At 45.5% G+C, this 18,242-nt stretch overlaps 1 protein-coding gene across 1 annotated transcript in view; it reads right to left on the minus strand.

Annotated features, from left to right (window-relative positions):
- Positions 1-18,242, minus strand: part of ACSF3 (acyl-CoA synthetase family member 3) — a 169,066-nt gene that overhangs the window by 14,074 nt on the left and 136,750 nt on the right. Inside the window, exons 8-9 of the mRNA XM_029075693.2 lie at positions 7,396-7,530; positions 5,756-5,867 (exon numbers count right to left, since the gene is read on the minus strand). Of these exons, the coding sequence (XP_028931526.1) occupies positions 5,756-5,867; positions 7,396-7,530 (247 nt within the window). The remainder of the gene's footprint in view (positions 1-5,755; positions 5,868-7,395; positions 7,531-18,242) is intronic.

The raw sequence follows: 18,242 nt of genomic DNA on the forward strand, positions 1-18,242 counted from the left end.
AACAGACAAGTTCCTAAATGTTAGAGATGACTGAAAGGTTTTTGGGAGTGAATTCTGGGAATTAATTGGAGAAGGCTTGTTGGAGGCGGTGGGATTTTAGGAGGGATTGAATGAGGGGAAAGCTGCGGTCTGTCGGATCTGGGGAAGGCCGAACGATGTTGGTGAAGAGCCTCGAAGCCAACTGTGAGGATCATTTGTTTGAAGCGCAGGGACACGGAAAGCCAGAGAGGGCTTTGAGGAGAGACGTGGGCTGAGCAGTGTGTAGTATAGATTGGAGATACGGTGACGCTGGAGGCAGGGAGACCAGAAAGAAGGCTGAGACAATTTGTAACCATGGTTTACATTATGACAACGGCTGGTTGGGCGGAGAGGAAAGGGCAGCTCTAGAAGGTGTTGTTAAAGAAGATCCGGCAGGATTTGGCAGTAGCCTGAATGTGAGAGCTGAAAGGCTGTGAGGAGCTGAGAAAGGATGTCGAGCCTGCAGGCTTCTGGGACAAGGAGGATGGCGGTGGTTTCGACTGAGGGCAAAAGTCAGGAGGAGGAGTAGGCTCAGGGGAAAAGGCTAGCAGTGCTGTTTTAAATATATTGAGTTGGAGGGGCTGGCGGGACATCTAAAGGGAGAGATCATGAAGGCAAGAGGAGAGGTGAGACTGCAGGTCAGATGAGAGGACAGGGCTAGAGACAGATTTAGGACTCATCCACACAGAGATGGTAGCTGAAGCCACGTGAGTGGATGACCTCCCCTAAAGGATAATAATAATGATGGTATTTGTTAAGCGCTTACTATGTGCCAAGTGCTGTTCTGAGAGCTGAAGTATACAGCGAGAAGAGTGGGGGACCCCAACAGAGCCTAGCAGGGGGATGAGCCAGCAAACAAAACTTAAAAAGGGGACCAGATTAATACTGTGTTGGCAAAACTGAGGCCAGGTGGCATTTCAAGGAGTAGAGAATGGTCCCCAGTGTCGGAAGCCACTGAGAGGTTGAGGAAGATCAGCTCTTTGAATTTGGCTCGCAGGAGGTCATTGGTGACCTTAGAGAGAACAGGGTTGGTGGAGTGAAGGAAGGGGATGAAAGTCAGACCGTGGTGGGGGCATAAAATACTTGGTGGATGGGAAATAGAAGTAATGGGTGAATACAACCCATTCTGGGAGTTTGGTTAGGAAAAGGGGCTAGTAACTGGAGGGGGGCTTTGGGGTTGAGAAAGGGCTTCTTTAGAGCAGGGCCAGGTGGAGGGGCTTGAGCATGTTGGAGGGCAGAGGGGAAGGATTCATCAGAGAACTAGAGGGTGAAATGGCAGTAGCCAAGAGGAGGAGTATAGGAGCAAGGGATTTTAAGAGGTGGGAAGAGAGAGGGGATAGGGTTAGAGGCACAGGGAGAGGGGGTGGATTTAGAGAGCAGGGGCGAGAACTCTTGAGAAACATCTGGGAAGCAATGAGCAGCAAGATAAGGAAGCAGCGGTACAGGAAATTGCGGTTCCCCGAATGTTTACTCCAGGAACCTGGAGACAGTTGAGGCAATGCAAAATGCAAAGTAAAATAAATGATATGGCTAGTGGGGCCCTGGAATAAAAGAAAGTCAATGCCACTTAATGAGGGGAGTGCCCAATCTGCTACAGCTAAGCCCTGGAGGGCCACCAGGCAGTCCAGGGAAAGTTACTGGGACAAGAGGTAAGGCAGAGCCAGGGACAGAGAAATCACCTAAAAGGTTCATGACAGTAGGGAGAGGGAATAATCTGAGTCAAGATTATGGGCCCAGGGGATCCAAGACGGAACACTTGATTCTAAGGTCTCTGCCAGTACACCTAAAACAGGGAAGCAGGGTGGCTTAGGGGAAAGAACACGGGCTTGGGAGTCAGAGGTCGTGGGTTCTAATCCCACCTCTGCCACTTGTCAGCTGTGTGACTTTGGGCAATCACTTAACTTTTCTGTGCTTCAGTTACCTCATCAGTTAAATGGGGAAGAAGACAGACCCACATGGAACACCCTGACTACCTCATATCTACTCCAGCGCTTAGAACAGCTAGGCACATAATAAGCGCTTAACAAATACCATCATCATCATCATTATTATTACACCTCCCTCAGTGCTTTTTCCTCTTCCCCTTGGGAAGCACATTTGTTCAGCCCCTCTGGGCACAGGGCCGCAACTCCTGGCCTGTTTCTGCTTCCTTTCTGTCCCAAGGGCACGGGCCCTCCTAATCACCTCCTTCTCCTCAGTCAAAACGCTTCTCAACTCCTTCTCGTCTCATGCTGGAAGCCCAGTGAGGAGCGTGGATGAGATGAGGACTCCCATTTCCCTCAAATTTGTTTTCTAATTATTATTATTACTGCTATTATTATGAACTAAGAGCTGGGGTAAATACAATATAATCAGGAAGACACGGTTTCTATCCCATTTGGGGCTCAGCAAGAGGGAGAACGGGTATTGAATCCCCATTTTACAGATGAAGAAGCTGAGACACAGAGAAGGCAAATGACTTGCCCCAGGTCACACAAGAGGCAAGGTGCAGAGCTGGGATTAGAACCCAGGGCCTCCAACTCCTAGGCACATGTTTTTTCCACTGGGCTATGCTATTTCTCCAACTGTGCCTCCCAGTGATCTCACCTCACCCTAAGTCACACGTGGTCAATCAATCGATCATAAAACCAAGAAACACGAAAACGACTCGGTGACCTAAACTATAGACCTGTGGGCCTACCGTGCTGAGAGCCATGTAAAAAACAATCATTTGCCGGATACCAGACAGAGCTTCATAATCAGCATTTTGGAAAGATGCAGAGGAAGCAATGGGTGACCAAGGCATACAGAAGCAGCTAAATCGTGTTATACTAGCCTGGAGAAGAGCAGATGCCCCAAGCTTAGTTATGACTGTAATGCTGAACAGAAGGGTTAATGTGTGATTGGCTTTAATATCAGACAATGGGACTTTGTATCTGGGGAAAAGGACTCTATGAGGTTATTCCTATGAAAGCTCTCAGCACAGGGATTTTTTTTTTTAAACACACAAAGTAATTGTTTAATCAAAGCAGCAGCCGGCCAACTAGACCCTTCTTTGCTTTTGTTAAATTGTAGTCTTCCAACTGTGATTTTGCAAATCCAGGGGAATCTTTAATTGCCCAGCTGTGGCGCCCCTGATGAAACAAGGATTCCTACTGTTTGTGAAATCATGTTGGACGAGCCAAAAATATCTTTAGCACTAAGGAGAAGGAGGGGGGGAGGGAGGGAGGAAAGGGAGAAGGCTCGTGGAATAAGAAATAGTTCTTAAAAAAAAGAAAAAAGTGATCCACTATTATTATTTGCCAGTAGTAAGGTGGAAACTCATTTTACCATTACCGTGGCAGTTCTCTAAGCCTCACTGTCATCCGAGCCCGCCGGCTTCTCGAGGAGAACTGATTCTAAGTAATTAAGTAGTCTTGGACATGAGGAAGAGGTGGTGGCTGAGACTTTAGGTGTGTCTCAAGAAGTAGCGTGTGTCTGAGAAATAGCATGGCCTAGTGGGTAGAGCACGGGTCTGGGAGTCAGAAAGACTTGGATCCTAATTCCAGCTCTGCCACTTGTCTGCTGTGTGACCCTGGGCAAGTCATTTCACTTCTAGGTGCCTCAGTCACCTAACCTGTACAATGGGGATTTAGACTGTGAGCCCCATGTGGGACATGGACTGTGTCCAACCTGAATCTACCCCAGCACTTAGTACAGTGCCTGGCACTAAGTGCTTAAATATTATATTTTTAAAAAATTGACTATGGTTGAGATAATAAAGCTCTCTCAGAACAGGGAAAAGGAGACAACAATGAGCAGAAAGCATGGAACTTTATCTTGATAAGGCAAACTCAGAAAAAAAGTTGACGGTAGGAATGAAAGCAATGAAGCAAACTAACTGATAGTGCTCCAATATGGAGAATGGGTATAGGACTTTTCTCTTTGGGTTGGGAATGACTAATGGGAAATGAGTTTGGCAAGGATGAAAATCAATCGATCACTGGTATTTATCGAGCACTTACTACACGCAGAAGACTATACTAAGCGCTTGGGAGAGTACACTTCAACAGAATTAGCAGACATTTTCCCCTACCCATAGTGAAAATGTTTTGGATTCACTGGAAACTTGAGGCCCGCAATGCAAGGGGAAATAGTCTGATTGTGGGTAGATGAAAAAAGTCAAGGGTATGAGCAAAAGGATGAAACTTTAGGAGAGGTGAAAAAGCAGGAATAAAGGAGTGAGAGAGAAAAGAGGAACTCAGCTGTAACAAAGGTGAGGAACTCAGGGTCCCAAAGTGTTTTTCAAACAATGACAATTCAGGTCTGAGTCCTTCTGCTCTGAGAGTGAAGTAGAGCATTAATTCTCTTCCTCCCCATAGAGTTTTTGCATTTTAGTGTGAGCCTTTGAAGCACAGCTAATTAACAGTCCTGCTCTCTCCCACCTACTGGGAGCGGGAGAGGAATCAAGAAATTCAAAGACATCTTCTTGCTGGTTTTCAAAAATCTCATCCAGATTCAGTCAGTCATATTTACTGAGAGCTTACAGAATGCAGAGCATTGTACTAAGCACTTGGGAGGGTACAATATAAGAATATAACATTTGTATCAATTGCTCCATCTACTCTGAGTACTGGAGTCTGTTTCATTTTAGTCAAAATGGTCTTTCCGACCTCCTAAGCACTTCCCTCCTGCCCCCCACACCCTTTATGATCTACTGCTTCCCCACTAGATGGTAAGATCCTTATTAATACTAATAATAATAATGGTATTTGTTAAGCACTTACTATGTTCTAAGCACTGGGGTAGATACAGGGTAATCAGGTTATCCCCTGCGGGGCTCACATTTTTAATCTCCATTTTACAGATGAGGTAACTGAGGCCCAGAGAAGTTAAGTGACTTGCCCAGGTCACACAGCAGACAAGAGGTGGAGCCGGGATGAGAACCCAAGTCCTCTGACTCCCAAGCCCGTGCTCTTGCTACAAGGGTAGGGACTGTAACTGTAAGAGTTCCCAAGTGCTCAGCACTGGATTCTGCACACAATAAGCCCTCAAAAAATTTTCCTGATTGATTGATTGATTGATGGGCAAAATACCAAGTCTCCTCTTCCTAGCGGCCTAAAAGTGAAGCAACCACTGATTCGTCTCTTCTGGAGATAAGTAATGTTCCAAGCACCTTTTGGGGTGAGCTGCCTGTGTCATTTTTATTATCTCTTAAAGGACTAAACTCAGCAATTAAGGTCATGGGGGAGAAAGCCCAGCCAATTTGGTTTTATATTGGTTACATGGCTAAGCTACCCTAAGTTTCCTTCTAACTCCATGAATCGAGGAAAGATTTCTAACTTTGTTCTTACTATCACTGACTGGAAGCAGTGTGCCATGGTGGAAAGAGCACAAGTCTGGGAGTCCTGGCTCCACCACTTTGCTGCTGTGTGACCCTGGGCAAGTCACTTAACTTCTCCGTATCTCAGTCACCTCACCTAAAAAAGGGGGATTAAGAGTGAGAGCCTTTGTGGGATGGGGATAGTGTCCAACTTAATTATCTTGTCTCTACCCAAGAGCTTAGTACAGTGCCTGGCACAAAATGAGTGCTTAACAATACCATTTAAAAAAAACTATTCTCACTTGACCCCCTTTGGGGGCCCCATCAGCCGGAGAGCAACCTCAAATAGAATGAGGATTTCTCTTATTTCAGCCCTTATCTCTCAGTGTGTTGATCCACTTAGGCCCCTTATTCAGACTCGAACACACACGCATGGCGTGCCAATAGGTTCCATACCTTGCCCACTCTTTTAGCTCCTTGTAAGACAGTGAGTCACCTTCTTGAAGCTTTACAACAGCACTGATCCTCTGGCCCCATGTGATATCAGGAACGCCGAGCACCGCCACATCTGCAGAAAAAAGAACCGGCCAGAGAGCATCAGAAGCACTGAGGTAAGATGGCCGAGGTTAAAAAAAAAAAAAAGTGCTCGGGGGTTTGGTTTGTGAATCCAAAGAAGATAAGCTTGGAAGAGGGACTATGACAACTGGAAGTCTGGAAGAGGAATTTTTAGGGCTGAATAGGAAATGGTTGTGTTATTTTGCAGAGCCCTTGTATGGGATGCTACAGCTTCCCCGGTTTATAGTTGATGGAGTCATCCGAGGAAGCGGCAAACCAGATGGGCATGGTGAATCTGAGAAGAAGCGTGGCCTGGTGTGGTGTAATTCTAGGGATTGCTGGCTTGGGTGTCAGAGGACGTGCGTTCTAATTCCGGTTCTGCTGCTTATCTGCTCTGTTACCTCGAGCAAATTACTTAACTTCTCTGTGCCTCGGCCTCATCTGTAAAATGAGGATTAAGACTGTGACTTTTGGATGGAACGGGGACTGTGCCCCACCTGATTATCCTGTTTCTATCCTTGCACTTCATAAGGAGGAAGCAGCGTGGCTCTGTGGAAAAAGCCTGGGCTTTGGAGTCAGAGGTCATGGGTTCGACTCCCGGCTCTGCCACTTGTCAGATGGGTGACTATGGGCAAGTCACTTAACTTCGCTGTGCCTCAGTTACCTCATCTGTAAAATGGAGATTAACTGTGAGCCTCACATGGGACAACCTGATTACCCTGTATCTACCCCAGCGCTTAGAACAGTGCTCTGCACATAGTAAGCGCTTAACAAATACCAACATTATTATTAAATACCATAAAAAAAATTGTGCTTCGTAGCACTTGGTGCGTGATGGAGAACAGATGCCCTTACCCTGCCTTGGGGGCCTGAGTCCGGGCAAGGGACGTCTGCCTCTATCTGGAGCAGTGCTAGGAGGTCAGCTTTGAGCTGGGGGCCCTTAGCTCCAAGGGAATCTGTTTATGGGGGCTTTTGGGAGTACCAGACCCTCCTAGGTGCCAACCTAAGTTGGAATTTAGGTGGGTTATGGGTGGGGGAAGGTATTTGTTAATTCTGTAGTACTGAACTCTCTCATGTAGTTTAGTAGAGTGCTCGGCACATAGTAAGCGCTCAATAAACACCAAAGATTGAATGATTGATTTATCCCCACACCCACTGCTACCCTGCATCCTCTGGGATTTTTTCAGGTCCAGCCCTGCACCTCGGGAATATAAAAGGTGCCCTGAGGCTTAGGGGTTCAGCAGCTTTCATTGCAGCAAAAGCCACAGCGAAAAACGAAAAACGGTCGATGAGATACCCCCAGGAGGCATCTCTAAGTATTGTACTTAAACTGAACTGATAAAACAGTGAGATGGCAAGTAGGAGTAGACTAAACTGCCCTAAACTGGAAGAAAAATGCCAAAGAATCAAGAGCCTCCAAGCATCTTCGCCTCCTCAAAAATGCTAATAATTATGAATTCCTTAAAAAAAAAAAGAGAGAGAGAAAAGTTATCCCTAGAAGTACACCGCACAAACATGCTGCTTAGAAGAAGATACTTAACCCATTATGCTGGGGTGAGCCAGCAAGTGTCGCTCGATTTCCAGGGCACTGATTTTGTAACCTCCGCTTTTGATGATGTCCACAGAAGTCCGACCCAAGACCCAGTATCTGCCATCCCGAAATACAACTGTATCTCCTGCAAAGAGAGGGTTTGTGAATCCTATTTTGCTGGAAAAATACCGTTACCACAGTTTCAGTCTTTTCTATTCGGTCATATTTATTGAGCGCTTTCAGAGTGCAGAGCACTGAATTGAGTGCTTGGGAAAGTACACTACAGCAATAGACACATTCCCTGCCCACAATGAGCTTTGGATCCAGCCAACTCCCAACATCACAGCCTCACAAATCTATCTGAATTGCAAGCCATCAGTCCCAAAGGACTGAATGGGCACTTCGCTTCTGAAGCCACACGTTTTAATAGATGGATACTTTTAGGAAAAGTCTTTTGAAATGTTAGCACACACCCTCCAAAGTGGAACTTATTTTTGCTATCATAGACTGGAAGCTCCTGATAGGCAGGATCACATCTACCAACTCTATTATATTATACTTTTCCAAGAGCTAAGTACAGTGTTCTGCACACACAGTAAGTGCTCAATAAAAGCCACTGATTGATCAATAGGTACTTCATTTTTCTTTGCACTGTCCCTTCAGAATCCCTGTTTTTGTAAATCTATATGCATGGGTAATTTGTATTTTTTAGAAACGGCAAGTTCTTCTTTCTCATCGCTGACAATTTTTTTTATTAAATTCAAGATAATTTGAAATAACTGAGGTAGAGCTCTCACTTTAGTTTACATTTCAGTTCTGATACCAAGATTATTTAAATGTTTCTGGATTTGAGGGGAGATCCAATCGACTTATGAATTCTCACCCTTTTCCAAGGTTTTACTTATCTGTCCCTCACCAATGAAATTCTTTTATTCTAAAAACTATAAAATCCAGACAGTATATGTTTCCACTACAGTGCATCACCGTAAGAATCTAGTGCCTTTGAGCTTTTGAAGTGATCAGGGAGTAGTTAGAGCAGGAAGCATAGACTGAAGAGATCTAAAGCCCCGTTCTCAATTTTGACAATGATGTGTTATGGCTTTGAAGAATCACCTAAAGTTTCAGGGATTTAGGAACCCAGCTAACGAAGAGGGGAAGAGTTCATTACAGTGCTTTGAGATCCTCTGCTGACAAATGTTAGGAGACACCCATTTGATTTGTCTGCTGCAAGGTGGCCTGGACAATAATGTGTACCTCTAGACTGTAAGCTTGTTGTGGGCGGGGAATGTGTCCGTTTATTGCTGTATTGTACTCTCCCAAATGCTCAGTACACACAAAAAGTGCTCAGTTATGACGATTGAAGGAATGGAAGGCAAAGAAAGGGACGGCGATTATTACGAGGCAGAAATGGCAACGGAGAGGACACGAGAGAAAGCCGATTGGATAGAGTTCCTTTTGTGGGGTTGGAAAGAAGGGTGACAAAAAGAAAGGAAAGAATGAACAATGTGGCAGGTGTGTTCCCGTAATTAGCTTCTAGTACTCCAGTCGGAGAAGATTGAGGAGAGGGGTCATCTCAGCACAACCTGGATAAATGCTTAACAAGCTGTTGCACTTTGATAGCTACTTAAGATGATTAGTCACACTCTGCTAATACAGCCTTTGCCAACCTTTGGGTTAAGGGAGGAAGGCGGGGGTCTCAGGCCTTCTGATTTCAATTTCAGACCCTTGATAGGAGCACCAGGGGGCTCTTAGCTTTAGTCTATATGTCAATCTCTCTCCTCTCTCTAATGATGCCCAGTTCCATTGTATCCACACACGAGCCTGATTCCCCACTGCGGTTTCACTGACAGCCTTTATTGCACTGCTGGTTTGAAAGCTCAAACCTAGAGTCAGGAGTGATATTGGTCTGGGCGACACAGAAGTTGCAATCAAACAAAACTATGGCAGAACAGACCAGGGTTCAATTATTTCCAGCCTCTTTTCTTCTACTCCTCGATGCTCGTAGGTTAAGCCCCGGTTAATGAAACACGATAGATGGAGTTCATCGACTGCAAAATCTTTTTTTAATCTTGATGTGGAGGGTTGTGTCCAGGGGCATGTGATGATTATTTCCCCTCAGTACTGGGTCTCGAAGCATTACTGACCCTGGGTCAGTGCTGGACTGAAGAGATCGTCGTAGCCTATAGACCGGCCCATTGGGCAGCAATTGGGTTATTCTCCTTGAGTGGAGGCTTTGTGACGACTGGGACGTAAAAGGGCAGAATTAAAATCAGAGGTGGGGCAACAAGGAATTATCTTTATAGGCATCCACCGAGGAAGAGGATATCAATGGTGGTCGGTCATTTTGCTCAGATCTGCACATATGAATAGGTACCATCTTTAGAGAGTCAGATCTGAAAACAAAGCACAACTATAAATATCCAAATAGACATGTTGGTTTGTGTCTACATTGCCTAAATTGACCATTTTAGGGCCCGAGGACTGTACCAAACTCAAATGGCCCAAACAACGGGGTGAAATAGCCTTTCTAGGTCTCCGGGTGTAACTAGTTACATAGTATTGAAGAAACTTGGGCATTCTATTTTGACTTCCAATCTGGGCTCCTATATCTTCCCTCTATTCCAGTGTTGGCGGATCTTCTATTTATCACAGACTGACAGAAGGGCTAAACCGTACAGTGGTTTATGGCGGTAGGGATTAATCGATACAAACCCAAACAAATCTACCATATATATTTAACTGAAGACAGATACGGTCAGTTCTACAGTGTGGGGACTGTGTCCTGCAAGAAGCTAGTGGTAAGTGAAGCCTGCATTACAGCACCCGCTATAGGTCTGATGCCATGCACAGGTGCACAACTGTTTATTCCAATGCCTTATTTCAATGCCTCATCATGTTCTAACCAAACAGAAGCATGTTGTCAGAAAAAGGCTTCCTAATTCTATCTTCACATTCAACTTAAAGCATGCATTTCGGCAAAACTGACCGTACTATGGCTTAGGAATGAAAGGTCTAGTCACCCTCATTATCATTAGCAGAATTTGAGAGCCTTCTGTGTGCAGAGAATATTGTACAAGGCGCTTGGAAACATTCCCTTAAAGAAGACTTTTTTTGTGGGTATTTGTTAAGCACCTATTATGGGTTCTAAGCACTGTTCTAAGGGTCGGGGTAGATACATGTTTACCAGGTTGGACACAATCCCTGTCCTCATGAGTTTCACAGTCTAAGTTGGAGACTTGTTCCCTGCTCTCAAGGAGCTTTCAATCTAATGGGGGAAACATAGATGGTAAAAACAAAAACACATCTAAACAGGTCACTTTCTTTTCATTTTTTGTTGCAAGAGAATTTTGACCATAGATTACCCCAGACAAGGCAGACACAGTGTTTTTAATTCTCTCTTTTGCTCCCCTTTCTGGTTCCTTCTCTAAAGTTCTTGCTGTTGAATTCTGTTCTCCAAGGAGACACAGGAATCCACCTCTTACTACCGTAGCTGCCGGGGGGCCCGGCTAGTGAGCTGTTGTTCTTTCATTCAATCGTATTTATTAAGCGCTTACTGTGTGCGGAGCTTGAGAAAGAACAATATAACAATAAACAGTGACAATCCCTGCCCACAACGAGCTCACAGCCTGCCACTGATCACAGGCTCGCTTCACCGTCAGCACAGTACCCACTGTTACTAGGCGAAAGACTAGAATGTCCAGAAACAAAACCACTAAGGAACTGCCATGCTAGTGTGCGTTGCCAATTCCCACGAGACCTGTTAGAAGTCCACTGTCCTTTGCGATGTCTGGTTATTCTTTTTAAAATAACGACAGCCTATCAGATGCTGATATCGGATCCAGTGCTGACAACCCACAGAGACTGTGAGAGCAGGTTTATTTCTCGCCACGGTCTCAGAAGGCTGACACTACACCATATGACCTGATCAAATGTATACTATTAGAAGGCTAAAAATGTCCTTAATGGGGGTGTTCAAGCTGGTGGCCCAAAACGACCTCGCCTCTGCCACCCAGCAACTCCACTCATTTCAGGCAAAGTTCTCTGCGGCTCAACTGGATGTGAATGGGCAATTCCAGACAGCACTACCCATAAAAACACTGTTGCTGTGAGTTTGCCTACCCTGTGGCCGAGAATTCCCTCAACCCTCAAAAGGCTTCCAGAACCATAGCCCAGCTGGGACAGAGATGCATATGAACACCACTAATGGACTAGTTTTACTGCGAAAAGATGTGGTGACAGCATGGGATGAAAACCATTTTCACTCTTAAAATTCAATTTCTCCCCCAATAATCCCACCTCTTGGTTCTGTGGTATCTTTCTTCTGAAAAGCTCAAAGTGTTTCTGCCTCAGTTATCCCATTGGTGCCCAGAGTCTTCTTGACCGAAGAGCATACGTTATCTCCTTTTTACAGATGGAGAACTGAGGCACAGAGAGGTTAAAGCACCTGTCCAAAGCATCATAGTAAGTCAGTGGCCAGAACCTAGATCTCTTTGAATGCTTTTTTTTACGGTTTTTGTTTAGCACTTACTGTGTGCCAGGCAGTATACTAAGCACTGCGGTAGATAGGAGCAAATCAGGTTGGACACATATGTTACATCCCTGGACAAATGTTACTTGGTTAGTAAAAATGATCAGTTGTAACTGAAAATGTCACTTGCAAGATGCCTGGGCCTCCATAGTTGCCTTGTCTTACGCCATTGAGTCGTTTCCAACCCACAGCGACACCACGGGCACATCTCTCCCAAGACGCCCTTCTCTCCATCTGCAATCGTTCTGGTAGTGTATCCATGGAGTTTTCTTGGTAAAAATAAGGAAGTGGTTTACCACTGCCGCCTTCCACTCAGTCAACTCGAGTCTCCGCCCTCGATTCTCTCCCGGGCCGCTGCGGCCCAGCACGGGTGAGTTTTGACTTGTGGCAGATCGCCTGCCACTCGCTAGTCACTGGCCGAGCTAGGAATGGAATGGGTAGGCCTCTGCTTGACTCTCCCCGCCATAGCCGAGACTGGTAGAGTACTGGAAACTCTCCAAGTGCCACCCTGAGAGGGGTCTAGGTGCGACCCTGAGAGGAAGTCATAGTTGTAAATGTGTTTAAGTCACAATGGTCTGGCCCCAGTGATCCGGCACTTTAAAATTACTTTATTTGCTGCTGTTCAGCCTTGGACCTAACTCTGACTGGAGTAACGATGTTAACTCCATCTACTGGTAGGAGTTGTGTGATAGCTGGACGCTACCAGTGCTCACTTCTCATCAGTGACTCCTTTTAAATAGATCTCGCTACACTAATCAACAGCTACCCTACAGATTCTTCCTAAAGGTGGAGAATTTCTCCAATCTCATTTCTCTCTAAGCATGAGCAAACTGCAATCGAATTCCTAGCCTCAGGAGAAGAAGAAAAATCTGGGGGCCATTTAGATGCACATCAACCCATTGAGCGTTTGGTGCCCTTGACGAAACCAGGAGAGAGTTAACATTTAAGTGACTGGTCACCACAAGAACCTGCACTACTGCTTCTGTGGAAGAAGAGACAAAGAAGGAGCAGTGTGGCCTAGTGGATAGAGCATGGGACCGGGAATCGGAAGGAAACGGGCTCTAACCCGGCTCTGCCATTTGTCTGCTGTGTGACCTTGGGCAAGTCACTTGCTTCTCGATGCCGCGGTCACCTCATCTGTAAAATGGGGGTTAATACCGTGAGCCCCGTGTGGGACACGGATTAGCTTGCGTCTACTCCGGCGCTTAGTACGGTGCCCAGCACAGTAAGAAAATTGATTTGTTGTGTTTGAGTGTAAGGACATCATTTGAATCCACCATTTGGAAAGTTCCACACAAACCATAAGATGTACTCTACCGATGTGCATTTAACTCAGGTGGGATCAACAAGGGCTCAGTGAGTTCATCTTCCCATAGCTCTGGGGTATTTCTTCTCTCACAGTTGCTCTTGCTCTCCATCACTGTCAGGCTGGCATCTTTATAACCTGTTTAAGGATACTCAGCGGGGATCAACCTTAATGACTCTGCTAGGGAAAGTGCCGATCAGTCTGACAAGTGCAACAAAGGAAAGGGTTCGGCAAACGTGGATGGTGGTTGGGAAGAGAGAGGATGATGAATAAAAGTTGAACTGTGGATATTCCTGACCCGTTACAGCTCGGTTTGGTGATGGGAACGAAGCATTCACTTAAGCACGGTAGTTGATAAATGCATTACACCGTTCAAAAATGAGTTGTACATTTTCCAGATCTGTCTGCCTGTCAGGGAAATGTAATTAAATCTGGTGCAAAAATAGCCACATTGGATAACTAGATAATCCCTGATATCAGTAATCCAGTACCACGCCATCCTGCACCTACCCAGTTAGTGCTCCCCAACTCATCCTCCCATTTTCTCATTTCATAAGGACACAGTATCTTCCTGGTCAAGTAGCTTCCATCCACTGTTTTCTTATGTCTCTCTTCCAGTTCTGTTTTCACCTCTTTAATTTTTCTAGCTTCATTCCTCTTTCCCCTCTCCCAGCTCAGACCTCGCTGCTCTCTTCTCACTAAATCTCAGTGCGTTATAAGTAAACATTTGAAATCGGTTTCCGATCGAGGCCATTCAAGTGTGAGCAAGCCACCCTCTGCTTTGGCAATTTTTACACCGTAGGGTGGGGAAGCCTGAGAAGTGGTCATGGGGCTACTCTGGTTGCCGAGTAGCCCGGTGGCTGGTTCAGAGGCCGGGGAGTTTGTCGACAGTCGCTGAGCAAAGTAAAAAGAAAGAGGCCAGGAAACAAGATGTCCCTTGACTCTCAACTTTCATACATCGTTTTGGGGATGCTTTTTGATCCAGGTTTAAAGAACTTCAGTAAAAGTGCACCATGTCCCAGAAAACTACTGGATTGATAAAAAATTAGGGTTCATGGGAAGCCACATTTCAAAGGACTGAGCCTATGCAAAACTACCTCAACTCATCCAATTCTAAAGCTCTGAACATAAGTAAAGAGGCTTTACTCTTTTCTCATTCAAACTTACTCTTTACCATTCAAACTGCTTCCACGTAAATCCAAGCACTTATCCTATCCTACCTTGATAACTGTAACAGCTTTCTTGCTGACCTCCCTGCCTGCTCTCTCTTTCCACTCCAGTCCACACTTCACTCTGCTGCCTGGATCATTTTTCTACAAAAAATATTCAGTCCATTTTTCCCTACTCCTCAAGAACCTCCAGGGATTGCCCATCCAACTCGGCATCACACAGAACCTCCTTACCATCAGCTTTAAAGCATTCAATCACTTTGCCTCCTCCTACCTCCCCTCACTGCTCTCCTACTACAATCCAGCCCACACACTTCACTCTTCTAATGCCAACCTACTCACTGTTCCTCAGTCTCATCCATCTCGCCCACATCCTGCCTCTGGCCTGGAACTCCCTCCCTTTTCATATCTGACAGACAACGACTCTCCCCACCTTCAAAGCCTTACTGAAGGCACATCTCCTCCAAGAGGCCTTCCCTGACTAAGCCCTCATTTCCTTTCCTCTAGCTTGCCACCGACCCCTTTCCCACATCCCTCCCTCTGGCCTGGAACTCCCTCCCCCTCCTTATAATTTGCATGCACCATGGCCTGGTCGATAGCACATTGGCCTGGGAGGCAGAGGACCTGGGTAGGTGGTACATCCCCTTGAATCTATTTATTGTGATTACGTTGTCTTGTTTCTGTCCGTCTGTCTCCCCTGAATAGACTGTAAGCCCGTCATTGGGCAGGGATTGCTTCTATCTGTTGCCGAACTGTACATTCCAAGCGCTTAATACAGTGCTCAGCACATAGTAAGCGCTCAATAAATACTATTGAACGAATGAATGGATATTTCTTTACCTTCAAAGTGCCTGAACCTCATGTCTTACGTATTTTTGCATACATTGGAATGGCACATTTAGAATGACTGTGCAGTCATGGAAATAGTCAAACATTTACTTGGTCTGATTCTCCTAAAATCAGTCAATAGCATTTACTGAGTGCTCACAATGTGCAGGTCATTGTACTATTTGGGAGAGTACAATAGCTAAACAACTTCACCTGACTATCTTTAGGAAACAACCCAATTTGATAGGGAAAATGTCCCATTAAATGCACATCCAGGACTGTCTAATTCCTCTTGTTCTCAATGACCTCTTAGAATCATAAATTTAGGCAGAGAGGGGAGTCAATCGATCGATCGTATTTATGGATTGCTTACTGTGTGCAGAGCACTGTACTAAGCAAGAGTTCACCTGGCCCATTTCCTTGGTTTTGGGTAGGTCCCATTTCCAGAGAGATCACTCACAGCTCTTTTCCTGAGAAGATTTGACAGACTGTAAGCTCTAACTTCTAAGCTTCCTGTGGGCAGTGATTGTGTTAATGACTTCTATTGTACTCTTCCAAGCTCCAGTGCTGTGCACACAATTAGCAATCAATAAATACCACTGATTGATTGAAGCACTTGTGAGAAGCAGCATGGCTGGTGTAGTGGATAGAGCACTAGTGGATAGAGCACGGGCCAGGGAGTCAGAGGGTCATGGTTTCTAATCCTGGCTCCCCCACTTGCCTGCTGTGTGACCTTGGGCAAGTCATTTTACTTCCCTGGGCCTCTGTTCCCTCATCTGTAAAATGGGGATTGAGACTGTGAGCTCACATGGGTCTCCCCCGATTAGACTATAAGCCCGTCAAACAGCAGGGACTGCCTCTATCTGTTGCCGACTTGTTCATTCCAAGCGCTTAGTACAGTGCTCTGCACATAGTAAGCGCTCAATAAATACTATTGAATGAATGAATGACAAGGACTGTGTCCAACCCCATTTGCTTGTATCTACCCCAGTGTTTAGTAGAGTGCCTGGCACATAATGATAATAATAATAATGATGGTATTGGTTAAGTGTTTGCTATGTGCCAAGCACTGTTCTAAGCTCTGGATAATAAATGCTTAACAAATGACATAATCATTATTATTATTATGATTCCCACCCACTCTGTGCTCAGAAAACATTTTCCATGGATTGAAGGGGAATCCACTGATGCCCAGACCCCCGAGGAACAAGCTTCCAGGCAGTAACGATCCGGCTCCAATTCTTTGGTCTGCCTTCCTCCTCTAAATCTAACCCCCTACCCATTTCTTCTTGCAAATGCCCCTCGTTAAAGGACACAGATGTTTTCCAACTAGAAAAATGGTCACACTGTAACTGTTAATATTGCTTTGCACTTTTCTCTGTGAGAAGCAGTGTGGCCACGTGGGCAGAGCATGGGTCTGGGAGTTAGAGGACCTATTATTTCTTTATATTAATGTCTTTCTCCCCTTCTAGACTGCAAGCTTGTTGTGGGCAAGGAACTTTTCTATCAACTCTGTTGTATTGTACCCTTCTGATCACTTAGTACAGTGTTCTGCACATAGTAAGCACTCAATAAATATAATTGATTGATTGACCGAGACCACTACTCTCCCCTTCTTCAAAGTCCGTCTGGAAACACATCTCCTCCAGGTAGTTTTCCCCGATGAATCACTCAAGTCCTCATCCTATTTCCCCTCTAATTGCCACTTTAGCCCTTCACCTATGCATTATGGGCCCATATCCCCTCTTCATATCTTCAAACTCTGCTGCTTCCCCCTACTGTAATTTATTTTATAATCTGTCTTTTCTGCCAGATTGTAAACTTATTAAAGGGCACGTCTCCTAAATTCTTGATACTGTATTCTGCCCAGAGTAAGTGCTCAAAAAATACTACTGATTGATGGATTCACACAAGTGAAGAGAAGGACAGCATAGTCTGGAGGTAAAGAACCTGGGCTGGGCTCCAGTACTGACTATATAATCTTGAGCAGGACGTCTGATTTCCACATCTGTAAAATGGGGATAGTTCTACCTGCCTAAAATGGGAATGAAGAGAAGAGAATTAGAATGAGAGATGTGGAAATAAGCCAATATCTTTGAAATAAAAGAAAACCAGTATATTATTCCTATTACACTGGTCTACCTTCCTTCCTTTTCAGAAGGGCTTCCGATTGCGCAGAAAGACTGACAATCATTCTGATCGGAAGCACTTAGATTATCCCCTTTCCTTGTGATAACAAAGAGCCCCCAGTCCATGGATAGCTTGATTCATAGCAAGCTGCTTATTGACCTTGAACCTGCAGGCCATTGCCTTGCAGAGCCAGTAAGGGTTCCAGCTTATTTGCCCACTGGATGAGTGGAGGTATTCAAGGCCAGAAGGTGAGTGGAAACTTGTTTGTTATTTCTTAATGGTTTCCTCTTCTCTCCCCTCCCTCTCATAGGGTCAGGGCCATCTTCTTTTGGACCTCAAAGTTCAAAATGTGGCCCCTGAGTGGGACAGTGAGATCCTTAATGGGAAGCAGCGTGGCTCAGTGGAAAGAGCCCGGTCTTGGGAGTCAGAGGTCATGGGTTCTAATCCGAGCTCCGCCACTTGTCAGCTGGGTGACTTTGGGCCAGTCACTTAACTTCTCTGGGCCTCAGTTTCCTCATCTGTAAAATGGGGACTGAGATTGTGAGCTCACGTGGGACAGGGACTGTGTCCAACCCGATCCGTTTGTATCCACCCCAGTGCTTAGTACAGTGCCTGGCACATAGTTAAGCGCTTAATACATACCATAATAAAAGCAGCGTGGCTCAGTGGAGAGAGCACGGGCTTTGGAGTCAGAGGTCATGGGTTCGGATCCCGGCTCTGCCACTTGTCAGCTGTGTGACTGTGGGCAAGTCACTTAACTTCTCTGTGCCTCAGTTACCTCATCTGTAAAATGGGGATTAAGACTGTGAGCCCCATGTGGGACAACCTGATTCCCCTGTGTCTACCCCAGCGCTTAGAACAGTGCTCTGCACATAGTAAGCGCTTAACAAATACCA

This window comes from Ornithorhynchus anatinus, chromosome 11 (genome assembly GCF_004115215.2).
Source record: "Ornithorhynchus anatinus isolate Pmale09 chromosome 11, mOrnAna1.pri.v4, whole genome shotgun sequence".
NCBI lineage: Eukaryota > Metazoa > Chordata > Mammalia > Monotremata > Ornithorhynchidae > Ornithorhynchus > Ornithorhynchus anatinus.